The sequence below is a fragment of the Brachyhypopomus gauderio genome, unplaced genomic scaffold (genome assembly GCF_052324685.1).
Source record: "Brachyhypopomus gauderio isolate BG-103 unplaced genomic scaffold, BGAUD_0.2 sc108, whole genome shotgun sequence".
Taxonomy (NCBI): domain Eukaryota; kingdom Metazoa; phylum Chordata; class Actinopteri; order Gymnotiformes; family Hypopomidae; genus Brachyhypopomus; species Brachyhypopomus gauderio.
In genome coordinates, this window is record NW_027506929.1 from 150870 (window position 1) to 166658 (window position 15789).

General features: G+C 43.5%; 1 protein-coding gene across 1 annotated transcript; it reads right to left on the reverse strand.

The window, feature by feature from the left end:
• Positions 1 to 193: 193 nt before the first annotated feature.
• Positions 194 to 12529, reverse strand: mmp2 (matrix metallopeptidase 2). The gene is made up of 13 exons (XM_076993296.1): positions 12233 to 12529; positions 11582 to 11808; positions 10580 to 10728; positions 9984 to 10112; positions 9539 to 9712; positions 9165 to 9338; positions 8080 to 8253; positions 7007 to 7162; positions 6789 to 6915; positions 3114 to 3250; positions 2113 to 2272; positions 1724 to 1833; positions 194 to 662 (listed from the first exon to the last, which is right to left on the reverse strand). Exons 1-13 carry the CDS (start codon positions 12386 to 12388, stop codon positions 562 to 564), a joined length of 1974 nt encoding a protein of 657 aa, XP_076849411.1. The 5' UTR covers positions 12389 to 12529; the 3' UTR covers positions 194 to 561.
• Between the last annotated feature and the right edge of the window lie 3260 nt (positions 12530 to 15789).

Below are 15789 nucleotides of genomic sequence, written 5' to 3' on the forward strand. Positions count from 1 at the left end.
TGTTAATGTAAAAAATGACATTTTGAGCTTAAAAAAAAAACACTTTTCAAAACAGCGGGCACATTTTGTGAAAAACTGTTTTCATAATTGTATGTTTGTTGCAGTCCTATTTGAATCCATTTTATCTAAAAAAATAACTATATTACAACCAAATATTACTGCATGAGTGTTCAGAAGGGACATACCTGATGTCTTTGCAAATGTGGCAATACACAAAATCTTTCCTTTAAGGAGGCCAGCTATTTTTTTTTTAAAGAAACCGTTATCATTGAAAATAAACAGCAAATATCACACAGTATAGCGATATACAATGGGTTTATGGATGCTCAGATTTTAGGCCCTAAACAAACAACCTGAGTCTAATGACTATGATAAACCCTCAGGGGCTAGCTAAGACCTAGCATTCACCACAAAGAAAGCACTCACCAGGAATTAAAGGAGAGAACACTCTGATACAGTCTGAGTGCTATCATTAGGGAAGGCCCTGTGGTGAAACAGGACATGCTGACCCAAGGTCAGAGGTCATCACCAAGTGCCTACAGATGAAGGCTGTACTGTTGCTCAGCAATGCAGCCAGTCTGCTTTTACCTCTCCCACCTTGATGATTTTCAGGGTTTCATCCATTTTGAAATAGTGGGAGTCCTTGAAGAAGAAACTGTTACCTGTAGTACACACACAAACACCTACCTTAAAAACACCCTAATTGTAAATGCGCATCTTTAAACCACCCTCATTATAAACACCTACCTGAAAAACACCCTCATATTGTAAACGAGTATCTTTAAAACACCCTCATTATAATCGTCTACCTTAAAACACCCTCATTATAAACACCTCCTTTAAAAACACCTAAATTTAAAACACCTTCATTATAAACACCTACCTTAAAAACATGAACCTTAAAAACGCACAATTAAACAAAAAAGAATAAACTCACTTTTAAATAAGGGTCTATTTGGGGAAAAGTCTGAAGATTTAACACTATATAACAAGCATTTCCATTTTTGGGGAAATGTGATCTAGAAAGGCACACAGAATTAGTTACAATTCAAATGTATATTTGCTGTAGCACTGCTGTTTCTGTGGATTTGCTGTGCGATATGCTGAGGAAACCCATTGGACATATAAGTACACGTGGTAATGTCTGCGTGTGAACATCCTGGAGATGGACACGTGGGGTCTGAGAAGTCAGAGGTTTAATGGAATCAGCACTGGAAGCAGCTGCTTGCTTCAACATGGGGCCGGTGAAGGTCTGCGTGTGAAGGTCTGCATGTGAAGGTCTGCGTGTGAAGGTCTGCGTGTGCACTGACTCTGCCTGACTGCCTGGAGTTACCACTACGCCACACCGCACTCCACATACTGGGTTGGTTCATTAGCAACACAGACACTCCTTTCACACACCACACACACATTTACCTCTGTTTTCTTAGAGTGAGTGTGTGTGTGTGTGTGTGTGTGTGCGAGCATGGGTTAAACTTACCCTAAGAACAACTTCAAGCACATAAAATGGTAGTACATTAACAGGAACACAGATCGCTTCAGCTGTGTCATATTTCCCACATAACAATATTTCACCCCAGAAATATGATGGTTAGATGTGTTTGTGGGCTACAGCAACTCTGAGTTAAGTGTTGTGAAAGACCTTTTTGGTCAGGCTGAACAACATCACACAAAAACATGATATTTCCCAGTAACCTGGGCAACTGTCCAAGGAGCAGCTTACCCTTCCCGTTCATACTGAACGCTGCATCCAGATCATCAGGAACGCCATTCCAGGAATCGGCAATGAGTTTGGGAAAACCAGGATCCATTTTCTTCTTGTCTTCATTGTACCTGTGGAGTTAATATGGCACAAGTTACTTCAGGGCAGGCGTCAGGATTAAGGTCTATGAATGTGCTTTTCAAAATAAAATATTTTGCCATTTTAATAACTAAATCTGAATTTTACAATCTTGTGCATTCATTGCTTTAATCTAGTAATCCTTTGGATAAGTTTATAAACGAGTTTTAAGTAGGAAATCAGTGATGTGGAATACAGAAGTCACTCTGCCCTCCCTGGTTACGTTGTTAGGACCTGAAGAAAACATCTCAATGGCATAGTTAGTCTGGTACCTCCAGTACTTGTCTCCAGAGAACAGATACGTCTTCTTGCTCTTGTGGTACGAGTAGGCTGCATCTATGCGGTGGAGGTCAGATGGAAGACCTAGGGAGGAGATCTTCTTGGGGAAGCCCCTCTCCAGAGTACTGGCCGTGTACACCCACACTTCATCACCTACCACAGACGGACACACACATACACACATATTACCCCATCTTTGACCTGAATACATATTCTATGAAGTAAAACTGCTTTCATCAACCTTCTTTTACAACTCTGAGTAGTTTATGTACATATACATTATACATATTGTTTATATACATATGCTACATATCGTTTTAGTGAATTGTAACTGTTTCCTCCAGTCAGTATCTCTGCTTTACTCCTTTTGGTGTTTAATCCAAATATTAAGCGCATACTCATTGTAAGTCAAGATGTTCATGTTATTAACATTACACCTCTTTACAAAATCACACTACAAGTTGCTCTAGCTGTAAATCTCTAGACTCTAGGCACTTTTGAACCCATCCTAACCTCTTGAGAGTAGTTTGGCAGAGGGCTTAAGGACATGAAATGCTTACAAACGTATTTACAACACTCGCATCCGCTAGTGTGGATAAATAAACCCCAGTCCAGCAGGAAATATCCTCACTTAATGTTGCATAATGCAGCTTTGTGCAGCATGCACTGAATCAGGTCAAGTCCAAACCGACCAAGCTCTGACACCACAGCGTTACACTAACTAATATTAGTTTAACACATCTGCTTCCGCTTAGCAGGTTTGTCTGACCTTCCTGGACTGTGGCCGTCCAAGCCTGGACTTAAGACAACTATAAGACATCAAGACTCAGAAAGGAGAATGTAGCATGCAGTAGGTGTACTGATGTGTTACAAGAATGTTGCTTTCTTCTTGACACTTTTTATGTGAGCACAGATGAATACAGTTTACAGGTTAACACCACAGATGGAGAAAAAAAGGATTGTTATTTGTCCTCTTATGCCTTTAGAAACATACCTGCGTAGAACACTGTTTTCTCCTCCAGAGGGTTTTCATATGCTGCATCTATTTTCTCAGGGAGTTCACTCCAGAATGTGGCCACAAGCATGGGACCTGTTGGCCTACTGTGTGGATTGGCTGATCTGAACAGGAACCTGAGGGGAGAGAGAGACGGGGGAGGGAAAGAAAGAGAGATTGAGAGAAAGAGAGAGGTAGAGAGAGAGAGAAGGAGAGACCAAGAAATGACTCGAGTTGCGTGCCATTATAAACAAATCAAAATGGACAAACCCAGGATGACAGTAATATGACAGCATTACTTAGAAATGGGAACAAGATCCACCAGAAGTCGAAGGCTACGGAGGAGAGATAAGGAGTGAGATTATGTTTTACGAGCAAAGAGAGAGAGAGGGAGGGAGGGAAAGAGTGGCTGGATTAGCAGATATACAGCCTGACCACAATGGGGTGATTCACTGGAGCATCTGTTTCTCGTTATGGCAGTGCTAGAGAGTGGAGTCAGTGGTGCAGGCTCCAACGTGCCCGCTTTTCCAGGCCTCAAACGCCCCAACAATACCCAAACACCCCAGCCCCCTTCCCACTGACCTAGTTTTCAAAGGCTAAAAAAATGCTATACTCTAAAAGGCCAGATCCTCCCGCTGCATTTCCAGGCAAAGCAAATCCGGCCTGGGGCAGAAACTTGCTTGCAAGTGACAAAGAGCTCTGGCCCTGTGCGTCCATTCCTGGAGTCACAGGCAGTGCGACGAACCAGGAAGCACGAGTCCAAGCGTTCCTACTGCTGACTCCCTTTAAGCTGTCCATCTAGTGATCTGATGTCTTTACTGACTTCTGCAGACATCAGGACTGTGGATGCGGGGGGAAGGGTGTGGTGACCTTTGACGTGATTGATGGCGGCGGAACAGCGTGCGGTGAGGTGATCTTTCCAATCAGTTCCTGATCGTTTAGGTTATTCTGAGTCCAATGAAATCAAACCCTCACACAGTCCTCCTGGAATAACCCAAATCTAACCAGAGAAAACACGCAGCTACAGAAACACTGATAAAGAGCACTATGTTGCGCTTAAAAGATAAACACAAAATAGGAACAGAACTAATCTGCATACACGGCTCAGACAGCAGGGCCTCTCCTTGTTTGCAGAGTGACTCAGACTCGGTACCTGGTCTGGATCTGTCTGTACCTGCAGCCAGGGCTCGGAGTAGAAGGTGGGGATCTAATGAGAGGTGATCAAATGACTAGCCTCCAGGCTCCACGCCCTGGGATCTCTGAGCTAGCGCCCAGGCCGGGGAACCCAGACCTGCGCTGTCAGCACTTTCTCCCTGTGCGTCAGCACGTTGGATCGGGGCGGCTGCCGGGCGTGCTGTGACTCAACGGAAAAGACCAGGATGTGACTGCAGATGAGGGATGTATTCATGAATTAAGATGATATACTATGACACAGGATGAATGATGATAGTTTTTTATGCAGATACAACTGAACTAAAAAAATAAACAAAGGCAATGGGCATACAAGAATCTTCAACCTCTGTATATCTCCCTCTCTCTCTCCCTCTCCCCTCTCCCTCCCACTCCCTCTGCAACTCTCTCTCTCTCTTTCAGGCCAACTTTCTCTACTCCTCAATGGTTTAAGCAGCTGCTAAGTGTGACCCAGCTGCGTGAATAACTGCTCTTCGGTCATCCCTCCTTTGGAGACTGAGAGACTGGAGACTGAGCCTCCATACTCATAGTGTCACTCTTCATCATCATAGCTTCCTCAAAGAGCATTTGGGCAATTCAGTAAATATCCAGTAATTTTTGGAAACAATCCTCTAACCCAATAATGTATTTTCCTTAATAACAGGCCAATACTTTCAATCAGAATAATGTAGATCAGAACTTTCAGAAGTTTTTAGCAACCAGAACTTTTTGAACCTAGCAGGGCAACATTGATAATGGATGGGTTCAGAAGGTCACATGCCCACACCAATCAAAGATGCTTCACCTAGTGCTGGGTGGAGCTTTGATGCTTAGACGTACAGGTGTGGCAGGCTCAAAATACTCAAAGGAAACGAAAGTGAGACTAGTGCGGAAAGCTGATTAGCTCATCGACCACAGCAGAAGAGTCCCAGAAGGAAAAAGGAACCCACAAATGCCTTCGTAACACCAACAACACAATGTCTAGAAGTCAATAGGCCAGGGATACTTGCCATAAGGCCTGCAGCATGTCATGAACCTTCATAGCTAAACTTAATTTTACACTCAGTTGGTTCCTAGCAAAAGACACTTCCTCATCTGTGTGTGTGTGGTCTCCTGACCGCTGGTAACCACGCAGCGGTAATGACGTAACCCAAACTAAAGGTGGCTCTTTGAGGGAGAGAGGGGGTGGTGTGCTCCCTCGCTCTGGAGGTTCTGCTGGGATGAGACCTGAGCCGGTCTCAATGACAGCACTGTGCTCAGACGCTGCTGCTGGCATTGGACACCACCTTGCATGTTGCGCGCGTGTGTGTACGTGTGTGAGCATCTAGTCCATCAGATACAATCTCTCTCTGTCAGCAGCGGATTTGTATGTATGAAAGTATGTGTGTCTTCACACCAATGATGTCTGCACAGAGCAGTGCATTATTAGGATCAGCTGCTCCTGGCAGAGTCCATCCCAAGAGAGCGCATCTGGACAGGGTGGTGGAGGGGTGGCCAGGATGTGTGTGTGTGTGTGTGTGTGTGTGTGTGTACGCGCACACAGCATTAAGGAGTTTACACCCACTCACACTACAGCTAATCAGTTATGCACCCAAATCCTGTGACTTTCACAATCACTTCTGTACAACAATTTCCCTCTACTATGCAAGTCACCTCAAAAACCTTAGTACACACAATCGGGACCCTGTCAACATCCCTTGCTCGCTAATGCATTTAGTACATTACTGTTTCTGAATTTTTGTTCGGAAGATTTTTCCTGGCATGGTAGCAGGCCCAATTATTGTATTTTTTGACAAAGATGTGTTGATGATGAAGAGTTTGGCAGTCAGATGTTCCATGATCTTGGTCATTAAGACCCCCAGTGCCTTCATAACACGTTCCCAGATCTCCAATTCTCCTATTTACTGAGTTCTTTCTGACTAGTCAAACAGATGCTAAACTTGTCATTCAAAAGCAGATGCAGTGATGTGTGAAACAGCTCTGAGTTGTGGTGTGTCGTGCATTACATGCTCAAAGACACAAACTGCATGCAAACCCACAAATGGTTTTTGTTTTAAGCCTTTGCTCTGAGCTAAAAAAAATCCCCTCTAGTTTCCCTGGAGTCACGAAGCGAACCCTCCATAATTGGACTCAATTCAGATCAGTGTGCATGTGTATAATAAAGATCTGAAATAACTTCATATATCATTGACCTTTTTACATTGACCACTGACACCTTTTGTGTTTGTGTTTCATAGAATATACAGCTTGAATAAGATCAGTAATCTGTTGGGTAATGGGACTGATCTCATATGTGCTAAGACTGCACGATGCAGTACCTCGTGAGGATAGGTACAGATGTACACTCAAATTCACATCCATACAGACAGGCCTACTTCCTTCAATAAAAAAACAACTTATTTCACTACTTGTTAAAGTTAAGTTCAAAGTTCAGATTCTGTCAGCCTGATTGATTGTCTGTTTTTCTGGCATGATGTCTCAAATGAAGACGTTCATGACAGTTACCTGTCCTTAAAGAAGAAGGTCTCTCCCCGGATCTGGGCTACCGCATCAAATATGATATTCTCATTGCAGATATCCATAGGTGTGACTGGGCCCAAGGTTGGAGGGAGGGGCTTGTCTGTAGGCACACCTGTAAGAGAGGGAGTGCAGGTATTGAAGAATACCCTGTCATTGCGGCTCCATTGCCAGCAAAACATTTTTCCGCAAGTCTCTGTCCTCACCGTACAACTCCTGAATGCCTTTCATATCATCAGCGGAGAGCCTGAAGTGTTTGGTGTACGTGTAGATTGGAGCCATGAGGGCACCTGGGTCCTGGGAGTGCTCCAGCCCCAGGGCATGACCAAACTCATGGGCTGCCACCAAGAACAGACTGTAACCTGGAGAACAGGGACCAAGAACACACTGTAACCTGGAGAACAGGGACTAAGAACAGACTGTAACCTATAGAACAGGGACTAAGAACACACTGTAACCTGGAGAACAGGGACCAAGAACAGATTGTAACCTGGAGAACAGGGACTAAGAACTGACTGTATCCTGGAGAACAGGGACTAAGAACAGACTGTAACCTATAGAACAGGGACCAAGAACACACTGTAACCTGGAGAACAGGGACCAAGAACACACTGTAACCTGGAGAACAGGGACTAAGAACAGACTGTAACCTGGAGAACAGGGACCAAGAACAGATTGTAACTTGGAGAACAGGGACCAAGAACACACTGTAACCTGGAGAACAGGGATTAAGAACAGACTGTATCCTGGAGAACAGGGACTAAGATCAGACTGTAACCTGGAGAACAGGGACTAAGATCAGACTGTAACCAGGAGAACAGGTACTAAGATCAGACTGTAACCTGGAGAACAGGGACCAAGAACACACTGTAACCTGGAGAACAGGGGCCAGAACAATGTTGCAGGAGCATTCTTACACCAAGCTGAACATTTGGCTGTTAGGTAACAATACTGGGCTTCATGATTAGGCTGTTTGTGAAGAATTGCATATTACATTGACAAGAGAGTGTCAAGTGACTGAGGATGCTTTTTAAGAGACTGTCACTTATCACCAATTCTGTCATGGAAACACTGTTTCCTCATCACAAGGCCCTGCCAGTGGACTGCTCCCATGGAAACATGGTTGCAGTACAAAAGTGCCCAAGTGGTTTAAGGTGTTCTTTGAGTTCAAATAACACTTCTCAGATTGAGAATGACTAGGCCAGACGTTTGTTTGCCAATCAGAATGTCTTGCATATTATGTTCTATCTGTAACAACAGAAGGCATGCGATTGGTCACCTTGGTCAGGACAGAAACCCCATTTGCGGTCATCATCGAAGCTCTTGGTGACGGCACACCACATCTTCCCATCGCTGCGTCCCGAGGTGGTGCAGGTGTCGTAGGTCTTTCCCAGGAATGTGAATGGGAAGACACAGGGCGCACCCTCCGAGTTCCCGCCCACCGTCGACATGGCTACAGGAGGAACATGGGAGGAGCTTCATGAAACATTAAAAACGCTTAAGAATGAGTAGCATAAGGAAACAAAGATAAAGGCTGTTAGCAGGGCTGTTTTTTGTGGAGTAGCAGAAGTCATATTAGTCTGTTAGCTGTTGCTAAATGCTAAATGCTAAAAATTGAATTACATTTAGAGCATTCTAGTATCCAGGGTGAGATGAATCGAATAAGCACCCACAATTAACAAGAAGGGTGTATTTTAGGCCAGAGTGGAGCAATGGGAACTGAAACAGAGTGAGAGGTCAGAAAGAGTAGAAAGAATCCATCCTGTTATGTGGTGAATACTCTCTAGATGAGAAGACAACTCAAACTGAGAGAGATCAGTTAGCAGATTCTTTAGACATTAACAAGAAGTTTTAGGGAAAAAATAAACCTTCAAATAGCAGGGTCTTATTTTCCTGTGGTGCTATTAGTTTTTAGTATGAACGAACACACTCACACACACTCTCTCTCACTCTCTCTCTCTCTCACACACACACACACACACACACACACACACACAGACACACACACAGCTACATTCCTGGTGAATTAGATCCAGATGAAGAGGCCTTCTCTACTGGGCAGTCTTAGCCAGCCTCCTGACACAATGGAAAAAGCCCCTATGCCAACCCACATTGAAAAAGCAGGGTGAGGGTTTTACAGCTTTCTACAAGACTACAAAAAAAAGCCTTTACTTCTGAAGCTGTGTGGTGATGTCGCACACATGCACTTGAGTTGCACACGAAATCTTATGTAAATTTTCCTTTATTTATTAATTTTTTTAATCAGATGTGCCATTTTTGTGACTTAAAAAACTAATATTGTTGTGTCTCCGATGTATCATAACAACATGTGGGCAACAGAAAAGAAGAAAGATTTTGCTCTACCAGTCTCAGGACAGAAGCCGTAGGTTTTGTCCTTGTCGTAGTCCTCGGTGGTGGCACACCAGCGGTACCCGTCATCACGACCTGCGGTGGTGCAACCGTCATATTTGTCCCCTTGAAACATGAAGGGGAACTTACATGGTGCTCCATCTGCATTCCCACTCATTGTGAACAGCACTGCAATACAGGAAAGGTACAGCATGTTGAATCCGAACAATGCACAGTGAGGCGTTTTGATCAAATCCCAATTCTTGGCTGGGTTTCCCTGTCAGTTTCAGTGGCTGCCATTTTATTACACAACAAAACAAGTTTGGTGGAGCTTGAGGTAAAATCTTAGATGTTGTAAAACAGGCCATTCTAGACAGCAGCGTACTCACGCTCATGAGGACAGAAGCCGTACTTTCCATCTTCATCAAAGTTGTAGGTAGTGGAGCACCAGAGGAAACCATCGTCCCGTCCCTGTGATGTGCAGCTGGTGTATTCCTTACCCATGAAGAGGAAGGGAAACTTACAGAACTCCCCTTCTGCATTACCAAACTTCACCTTTACAACTAGATAGGGAGAAATAGAGGGAGAAAGAGAGGGAGAAAGAAAGGGAGAGAGAGAGAGGGAGAGAGAGAATATTAGTGTCACAAGGGAAAACTATTGCTAAGTTCAAGTACACATGGCTGTATCTATATTCTGGATCTATAATGGAAAAATTTCAGTTCTGCTTGGAATAAATCACATAACAATTGTAATAGATTTTGGTATAAAGGGCTCATATAGCAACCAGTGTAGTGTGCCTTCTTCCTGAAGATTTTCTTTATGAAGACGAGATACCTTGTCCGTCTCCAAGTGTCCACTGTTCATCATCATCAAAATGGGAGTCTCCTCCAATCGCCGGGCCAGGAGCGAACGCATGGGCCAGGAGACCATCCTTCCCATCAAATGGATAACCATCACCGTGCTCTACAGATCAAAGCACAGCAGTCAGCACATACCCTGTACCCACAACATCCCGCAAAACCATGCACCGCTATGACAGTTAGCACAAAGGGCGTTGAATTTGAACATTTTTCCAGTGTTTCTGTGTCGTGTGAGAAAAGGCCCTCAAATCAGACAGTGACTTGTGTGCCAGTTGGATCGCGACCTGATGTCATTATGATGCCATCCTTTAGGTTCTAGGGTGTCATCAGTTAACACGGTCTTCAGCTGTGATTTGCATGTGTTTTTATACGTGTGTGGTAACTGCGATTGCTGTAAACATTACAGATGCCACCATTCACCATATCATTTAAACTTGTTTGAAAATGTGCAGATTGACACTTTTGTCTAGCTATAATATATCAAGCCTATATCTAGCATTATGTGCTTCTGAAGAGACTAAAGATCCTATCAAGACAAAATCACACTAGAGAATGAATCCTCGCATATACCATTGCGGCCAAAATTGATCATGATGTCAGCCTCTCCATCCATGATGCGTGTGAATTTGAGAGGTGTAACATCACTCCAGACTTTAAAAGCACGAAAGAATGCGTCGTCTACCGTCTCCTCATCCAGATCTACAGTGTAGCCCAAGATCCTAAAGAGGAAAGAAGCAGTCAACCTTGAAAGTTCAAACAGAAGTTTCTAGAAGCAGCAGAACGTTCATGGACTGAAACTGTACACCAGCTATGCGCCTCTTTGATAAAGCTGTGTGTTAGACTCACGAGACATACTTGTGGCCAGGACTCACAGGAAATGCTACTGAGGCCAGACTCGCCAAGTGCTCATTTTAACTGCTATTACTCAAGCCAGTAACAACAACGTCTACTACTCTGCAATACTTTGATTTATTCTAACTTGAAACATATACACTCACATACAAAAAATACACTGAATCACCTAAATTCATGACCACCCCTAAGATGTTTGTTCATTTAGGCTAAAACACAGCCACACACAACAAACTCCCCTACACTTTGTTCATTAGTGTTGATCTGAATTAAATAAGTACTCTAGGTGTTAACATAGCACTATGGACTGCTGTACAGGACTGTCTAATGACACAAACACAGTCCCCGCCAGATGTTGCCTGTTCAGGACTTTCCTTTAAACACTGCTAATGTTGTTTTTGTTTGACGGCTAGTTGTTTTTTGAAGAGTGTTGAATATTTGGTCATTCAGATCTTCCCTTTGTGACCTATTCTTGTTTAGAAAATAAATCTATGACCCACCAAAGAGACTAAATCTGAAGTGGAATATACATGAGCACGTGAAATGTGATGGATATCAAAGAGTGGATGGAGTTAGGGCCACTGTCTCCAAAAACAACAACAGGGACAAGCAATGACTTAGCTCAGCACTGTCTCACACACACACACACACACACACACACACACACACACACACACACACACACACACACACACACACAAAGTTACTAAGTTTTTCAACCTGTATGTAATATCATTCTTTTCCCACTTTGGCTTTGAGGGGAAAAAGTTGTAATTTGCAACATCTGGCACTCCGCATCGTGGCTTCTTCATAATCTCAACCGTCTTCTGGTCAATCTCTCCTGTTTCCGGAAGAGAAAAGAACTTCTGCATCTTCTTCAGCGTGTCCTTCAGAACCATCAAGTTGCAGCGGTCTTGAGGACAGCCATAGAACTTATTCAGATAGTGCTTCACGGCGGAGGAAGAAAGAACAAAGACAGAGTTAACCTAGCTGCACGCTCATACCCACATTCCAAGCTTCTCGACCCTCATCCCACCGCATACGGTGTTCTGGACCCCCAGGACCCCCAGTGTGTTAAAACTTTAAAGTTAAAAACAATACTTAGATTGTCGTTTACTATTATACAGTATTTAGAAACAGTACGTTTTCGTGTATAACACAAGAACACACGTCTGTTTTAAAAATAACGGTAATTTAGTTGTTGAAATACCTTTGGCATCGTATTAGAAAGTGATAAAAGCAGCATCGTGTTATCCTTTAATGGATATTTCATGTAAACATGTGCGATTTTTGCACAACGTTTCTTAAAAATCAAAGCAAACAAAAAAACCCCAAAAGTGAAGCAAATAAACATTGGGTTAATAAACTCACCAGTGCTACTTCTTTGTCTGTCCGAGGTACAGTGTCATCGCCTGGGAATTTAATAATTGGCGACGGCGCAGCGAAAGTTTCCAAAAAAGCAAAGAACTGAACCAGAAACACTTTAAGTACAACATGTCTACAGCTGAAACCCCTGAAGCACTTCATTTTGACTCGATTGCGAAGATCCTGAACTTTAACGGCAGAGAAGCCTTTTCAACAAGGCTTTGCACCGCGCGCTCCAAACGTATGCACTGCGTGTCTTCAGTAGCACATCCTGACCGGGAGCTCGACTGAAAACACTTGTGCTTGCACACGCACTTTTCACATACGGCGGGGTTCAGTGGCTAGCGCGCGCGCCGTAACCCGCTTTGGTCGTCAGGAGGAAACTGAAATAGGAGGCGCGCGCGTGCGTTAACGCGTTCTCGTGCAGGCTGCGCTACACTGGGACCACACCAGACAGATGTGCCAAAGGTACAGCCCCGATACGACTCGTGATTACAGACATTAGCATAGCAGGAAAATGACAATAGAACGTTAAACCACATAGTAAACATCTCAAGAGTGAAACGCCTGGACGCGGTTTTTAACCACAATCAAATCCCAGTTTACGTCAAGGAAACATAATAAAATATGTGCAGAATTAAAGACACAAACAACATGAATTCAGCACAGGACGCTACAAAAATGCTCATGTTCCCTCCCCCTTGTTCATATATTTGGCTAAACGGGCAAAAGTCAGTTTGTTTGTGTGCCATTTTGGACTTTCCAAGGTGACGTGCAAAAATTAAGTTTGATTTATAGTGCCACCTGTTGATCACTAACCGTACTGCATATACAAACCAGTGGACGAGCAAATGTAACAAAATTTGGTGACTGGACAAAGATGGATTATTTCACTGTGGGTCAAAGTAACTTGTTTATTTTTAGCAATACATTTTAACAAGGATTTTGCAATTTGAAGGAACGTTTAAATCTATTAACCCGTTGATGTACATGTCCAAGACTAGTGTGGAAAAGCCTTGCACAAACTCTTGAGCAGTCTACTAAGGAAAATGCTTCCCTCTGGTGGTACATGAGCGAAATTACACGTTTGGCTCCATATAGTTAGGCATACTGCGCATTTGCTAGCATAATAACAATTACTTTGTGATTACTTAGCATTTTGATATTGCAATGATATAAATCATTGTTTTTATATACCGGACATTGGTGAACCCTTATAGTTACATTGTAGAGGCTGGTCTCGTGTTATTTTTCTTGGGCTGTGTGAATACTGTGATTCATTAATACAGCTACAGAGCATTCCTATGCAGTATGTGAGACTGAGTTTTGACTGAGTAAGCCATTACTGCTATAATGCGAGTAATACATGGCACAGCCTAATCCACAGGCTTCAGCAGCGTGGCACAATGACACTTTAAGGCTAACTGTAAATGAATTGTATGTAACGTAATACCATGAAAAGGATGAGCTTTCCCCTCTTTACATGTTTAATTAGAATTTTCGAATGATTATGACGGTTGTGAGATGATGATAATATATTATCATTGACTTTGTCACTGTGGTGTCACAATCACCCTGTTAAAGTAATAAAACATGTGTAAATTAATTTTAAAAGTTCTACATCTTTATAACTTGTATTTATGATCCACCTTTCATTTGTTTCATCTTTCATCCATCTTGGAAATACTTTTGTCTTTTGCTTGATTGACTGGTGATTTGTTAGAACAAAGACGTCAATGGTGCCCTCTTGTGGCAATCGAAAGCAATGCACCCTTTGATGGGTGATCAGTAGGGCTTATTGAGCTTGACTAGGCCTGCGCATCCGCTCCTGGACTTCTTTTAACTCCTCTTGACATCTCTCTCTTTCCTCGCGCGGAGGATTAGACTCGACAGCATATTGATGTGCACTCTTTATGAAGGAAAGCCGGAGGACTTAGCGGAGAGATCTAACAGTCAAAGCGCTCTCAGGCAGGATTTCGGTCTCCTATCTCGTCCTGTAGATCTCCGTGCATTGAGGGAGTTCGTTCTCCGGCAGGCCGCGCGGAAGAACGAGCTCTCTTTCCTTTCGGCTGTGCCGTGTCTCTTAGTTTCATGCTCCATCACATGCAGCTGTGCCATGCAGCTGACAGGACACAAGCTCTCATCTCCTGCTGCATCTCCATCTCCCACTCTCTGTCTCACCCTCTCTCCGCCTCTGTCTCTGGCTCATCTCCTGTTTCCCTGTGCATCCTGTGTGTGTACTGGCTCCCGAGTCCCGAGCCTATATGAATACCTTGGAGCTTATGAATGCAAATCTAACCAAGAACAGGTGAAAATAGATGGAACTGATCAACTTTGATTAGCATGCAAATTATATTTTATTCTGTGATTTTGAGTTTCCTTAGGTTGAACTGAGGTCTTCGTCTCTCTCTCTCTCTCTCTCTCTCTCTCTCTCTCTCTCTCTCTCTCTATCTATCTATCTTTCTCTCTCTCTGTCTCTGAAGCTGCCATGGCGCCAGTTTCATTTTGGACTCCTGCACGTGTAGGGTAGAAAGGGAATACTCAGAGAGACCTCTGAAACACATCTCTGTGTTCTTGGAGCGCCAGGCTCTGTTTTGGCTCTGCGTATCCCAGTCTGGACTGGCACTACTAGGCTCGTGGGTGGGCCAGAAGGGGCTTTTGGCATCTCGGCGTGTGCTGGCCTGTTCATCTGGGTCATGTTAGAAGCTGTGTCAAACCCTCATCTGTCCGGGCGCTGCTTCATGCGTGTCCGCTCGTGCCGCTGCGTAGGGATTGTGCGCCTTCGCTGCTTCCACGCGCTCGCGCTGCACTGAAGCCCTTGTGGTCTCGTTCCAGTTTGAACGCGGATGAGCACGCGAGCGCACTACAAAGCGAACCGAAGCATATATGTAGTACCAGTCTACACTACAAAGTAAATGTTGGCAGTTTTTTAAGTCACCAGTACTCTGCAGGAACTGGACGTTTGCCATGGACATGTTTTACTTTGTTTGAGAGAGGTCTTAAAAGCCATGCTGACTGGGGTTTAAATTCACTTTTTATGTAGTGCGCATCACACTTAACAAAGCAGTCGTTCTTTGGCACGTCCAATAAATCTGTTTGAAACAGAACTTAATTTTGCTAAGTACTTCATAACAGCGCGGATTTACACCTTGCTGTGATCGTGTGATGGAAATATTATGATTAATTATTGAACATGAATCGTTCATCTTTTATTTATGAATGCGTTAATCAGAGCAGGGACCCAAAGCCTACTGCGTAATTGTTGTTTTGTTGTGTCATTGCATTCCTTTCTGTTGTGACTATGATGCGAAAGCAGAACATGATAGATCTAGGCCGACTGCGCAATTTTATTGACGTTTTGTACGCAAATGTGACCCAGAACAACTTTAAACTTTTTTTTTATTTAACGCTTTTTGCTCGTCTCTATTTCCCTCTGAGCGGCGCCTTGTAAACACTGATGGAATAACGCGTTTCATTACTAGCGGGAACGCGTCGCGCCTCTCTCGTGACTGCTTTCGGTCTCAATAATAGGTCAACAGCTGTATTTAAAAAATTAATCAAAT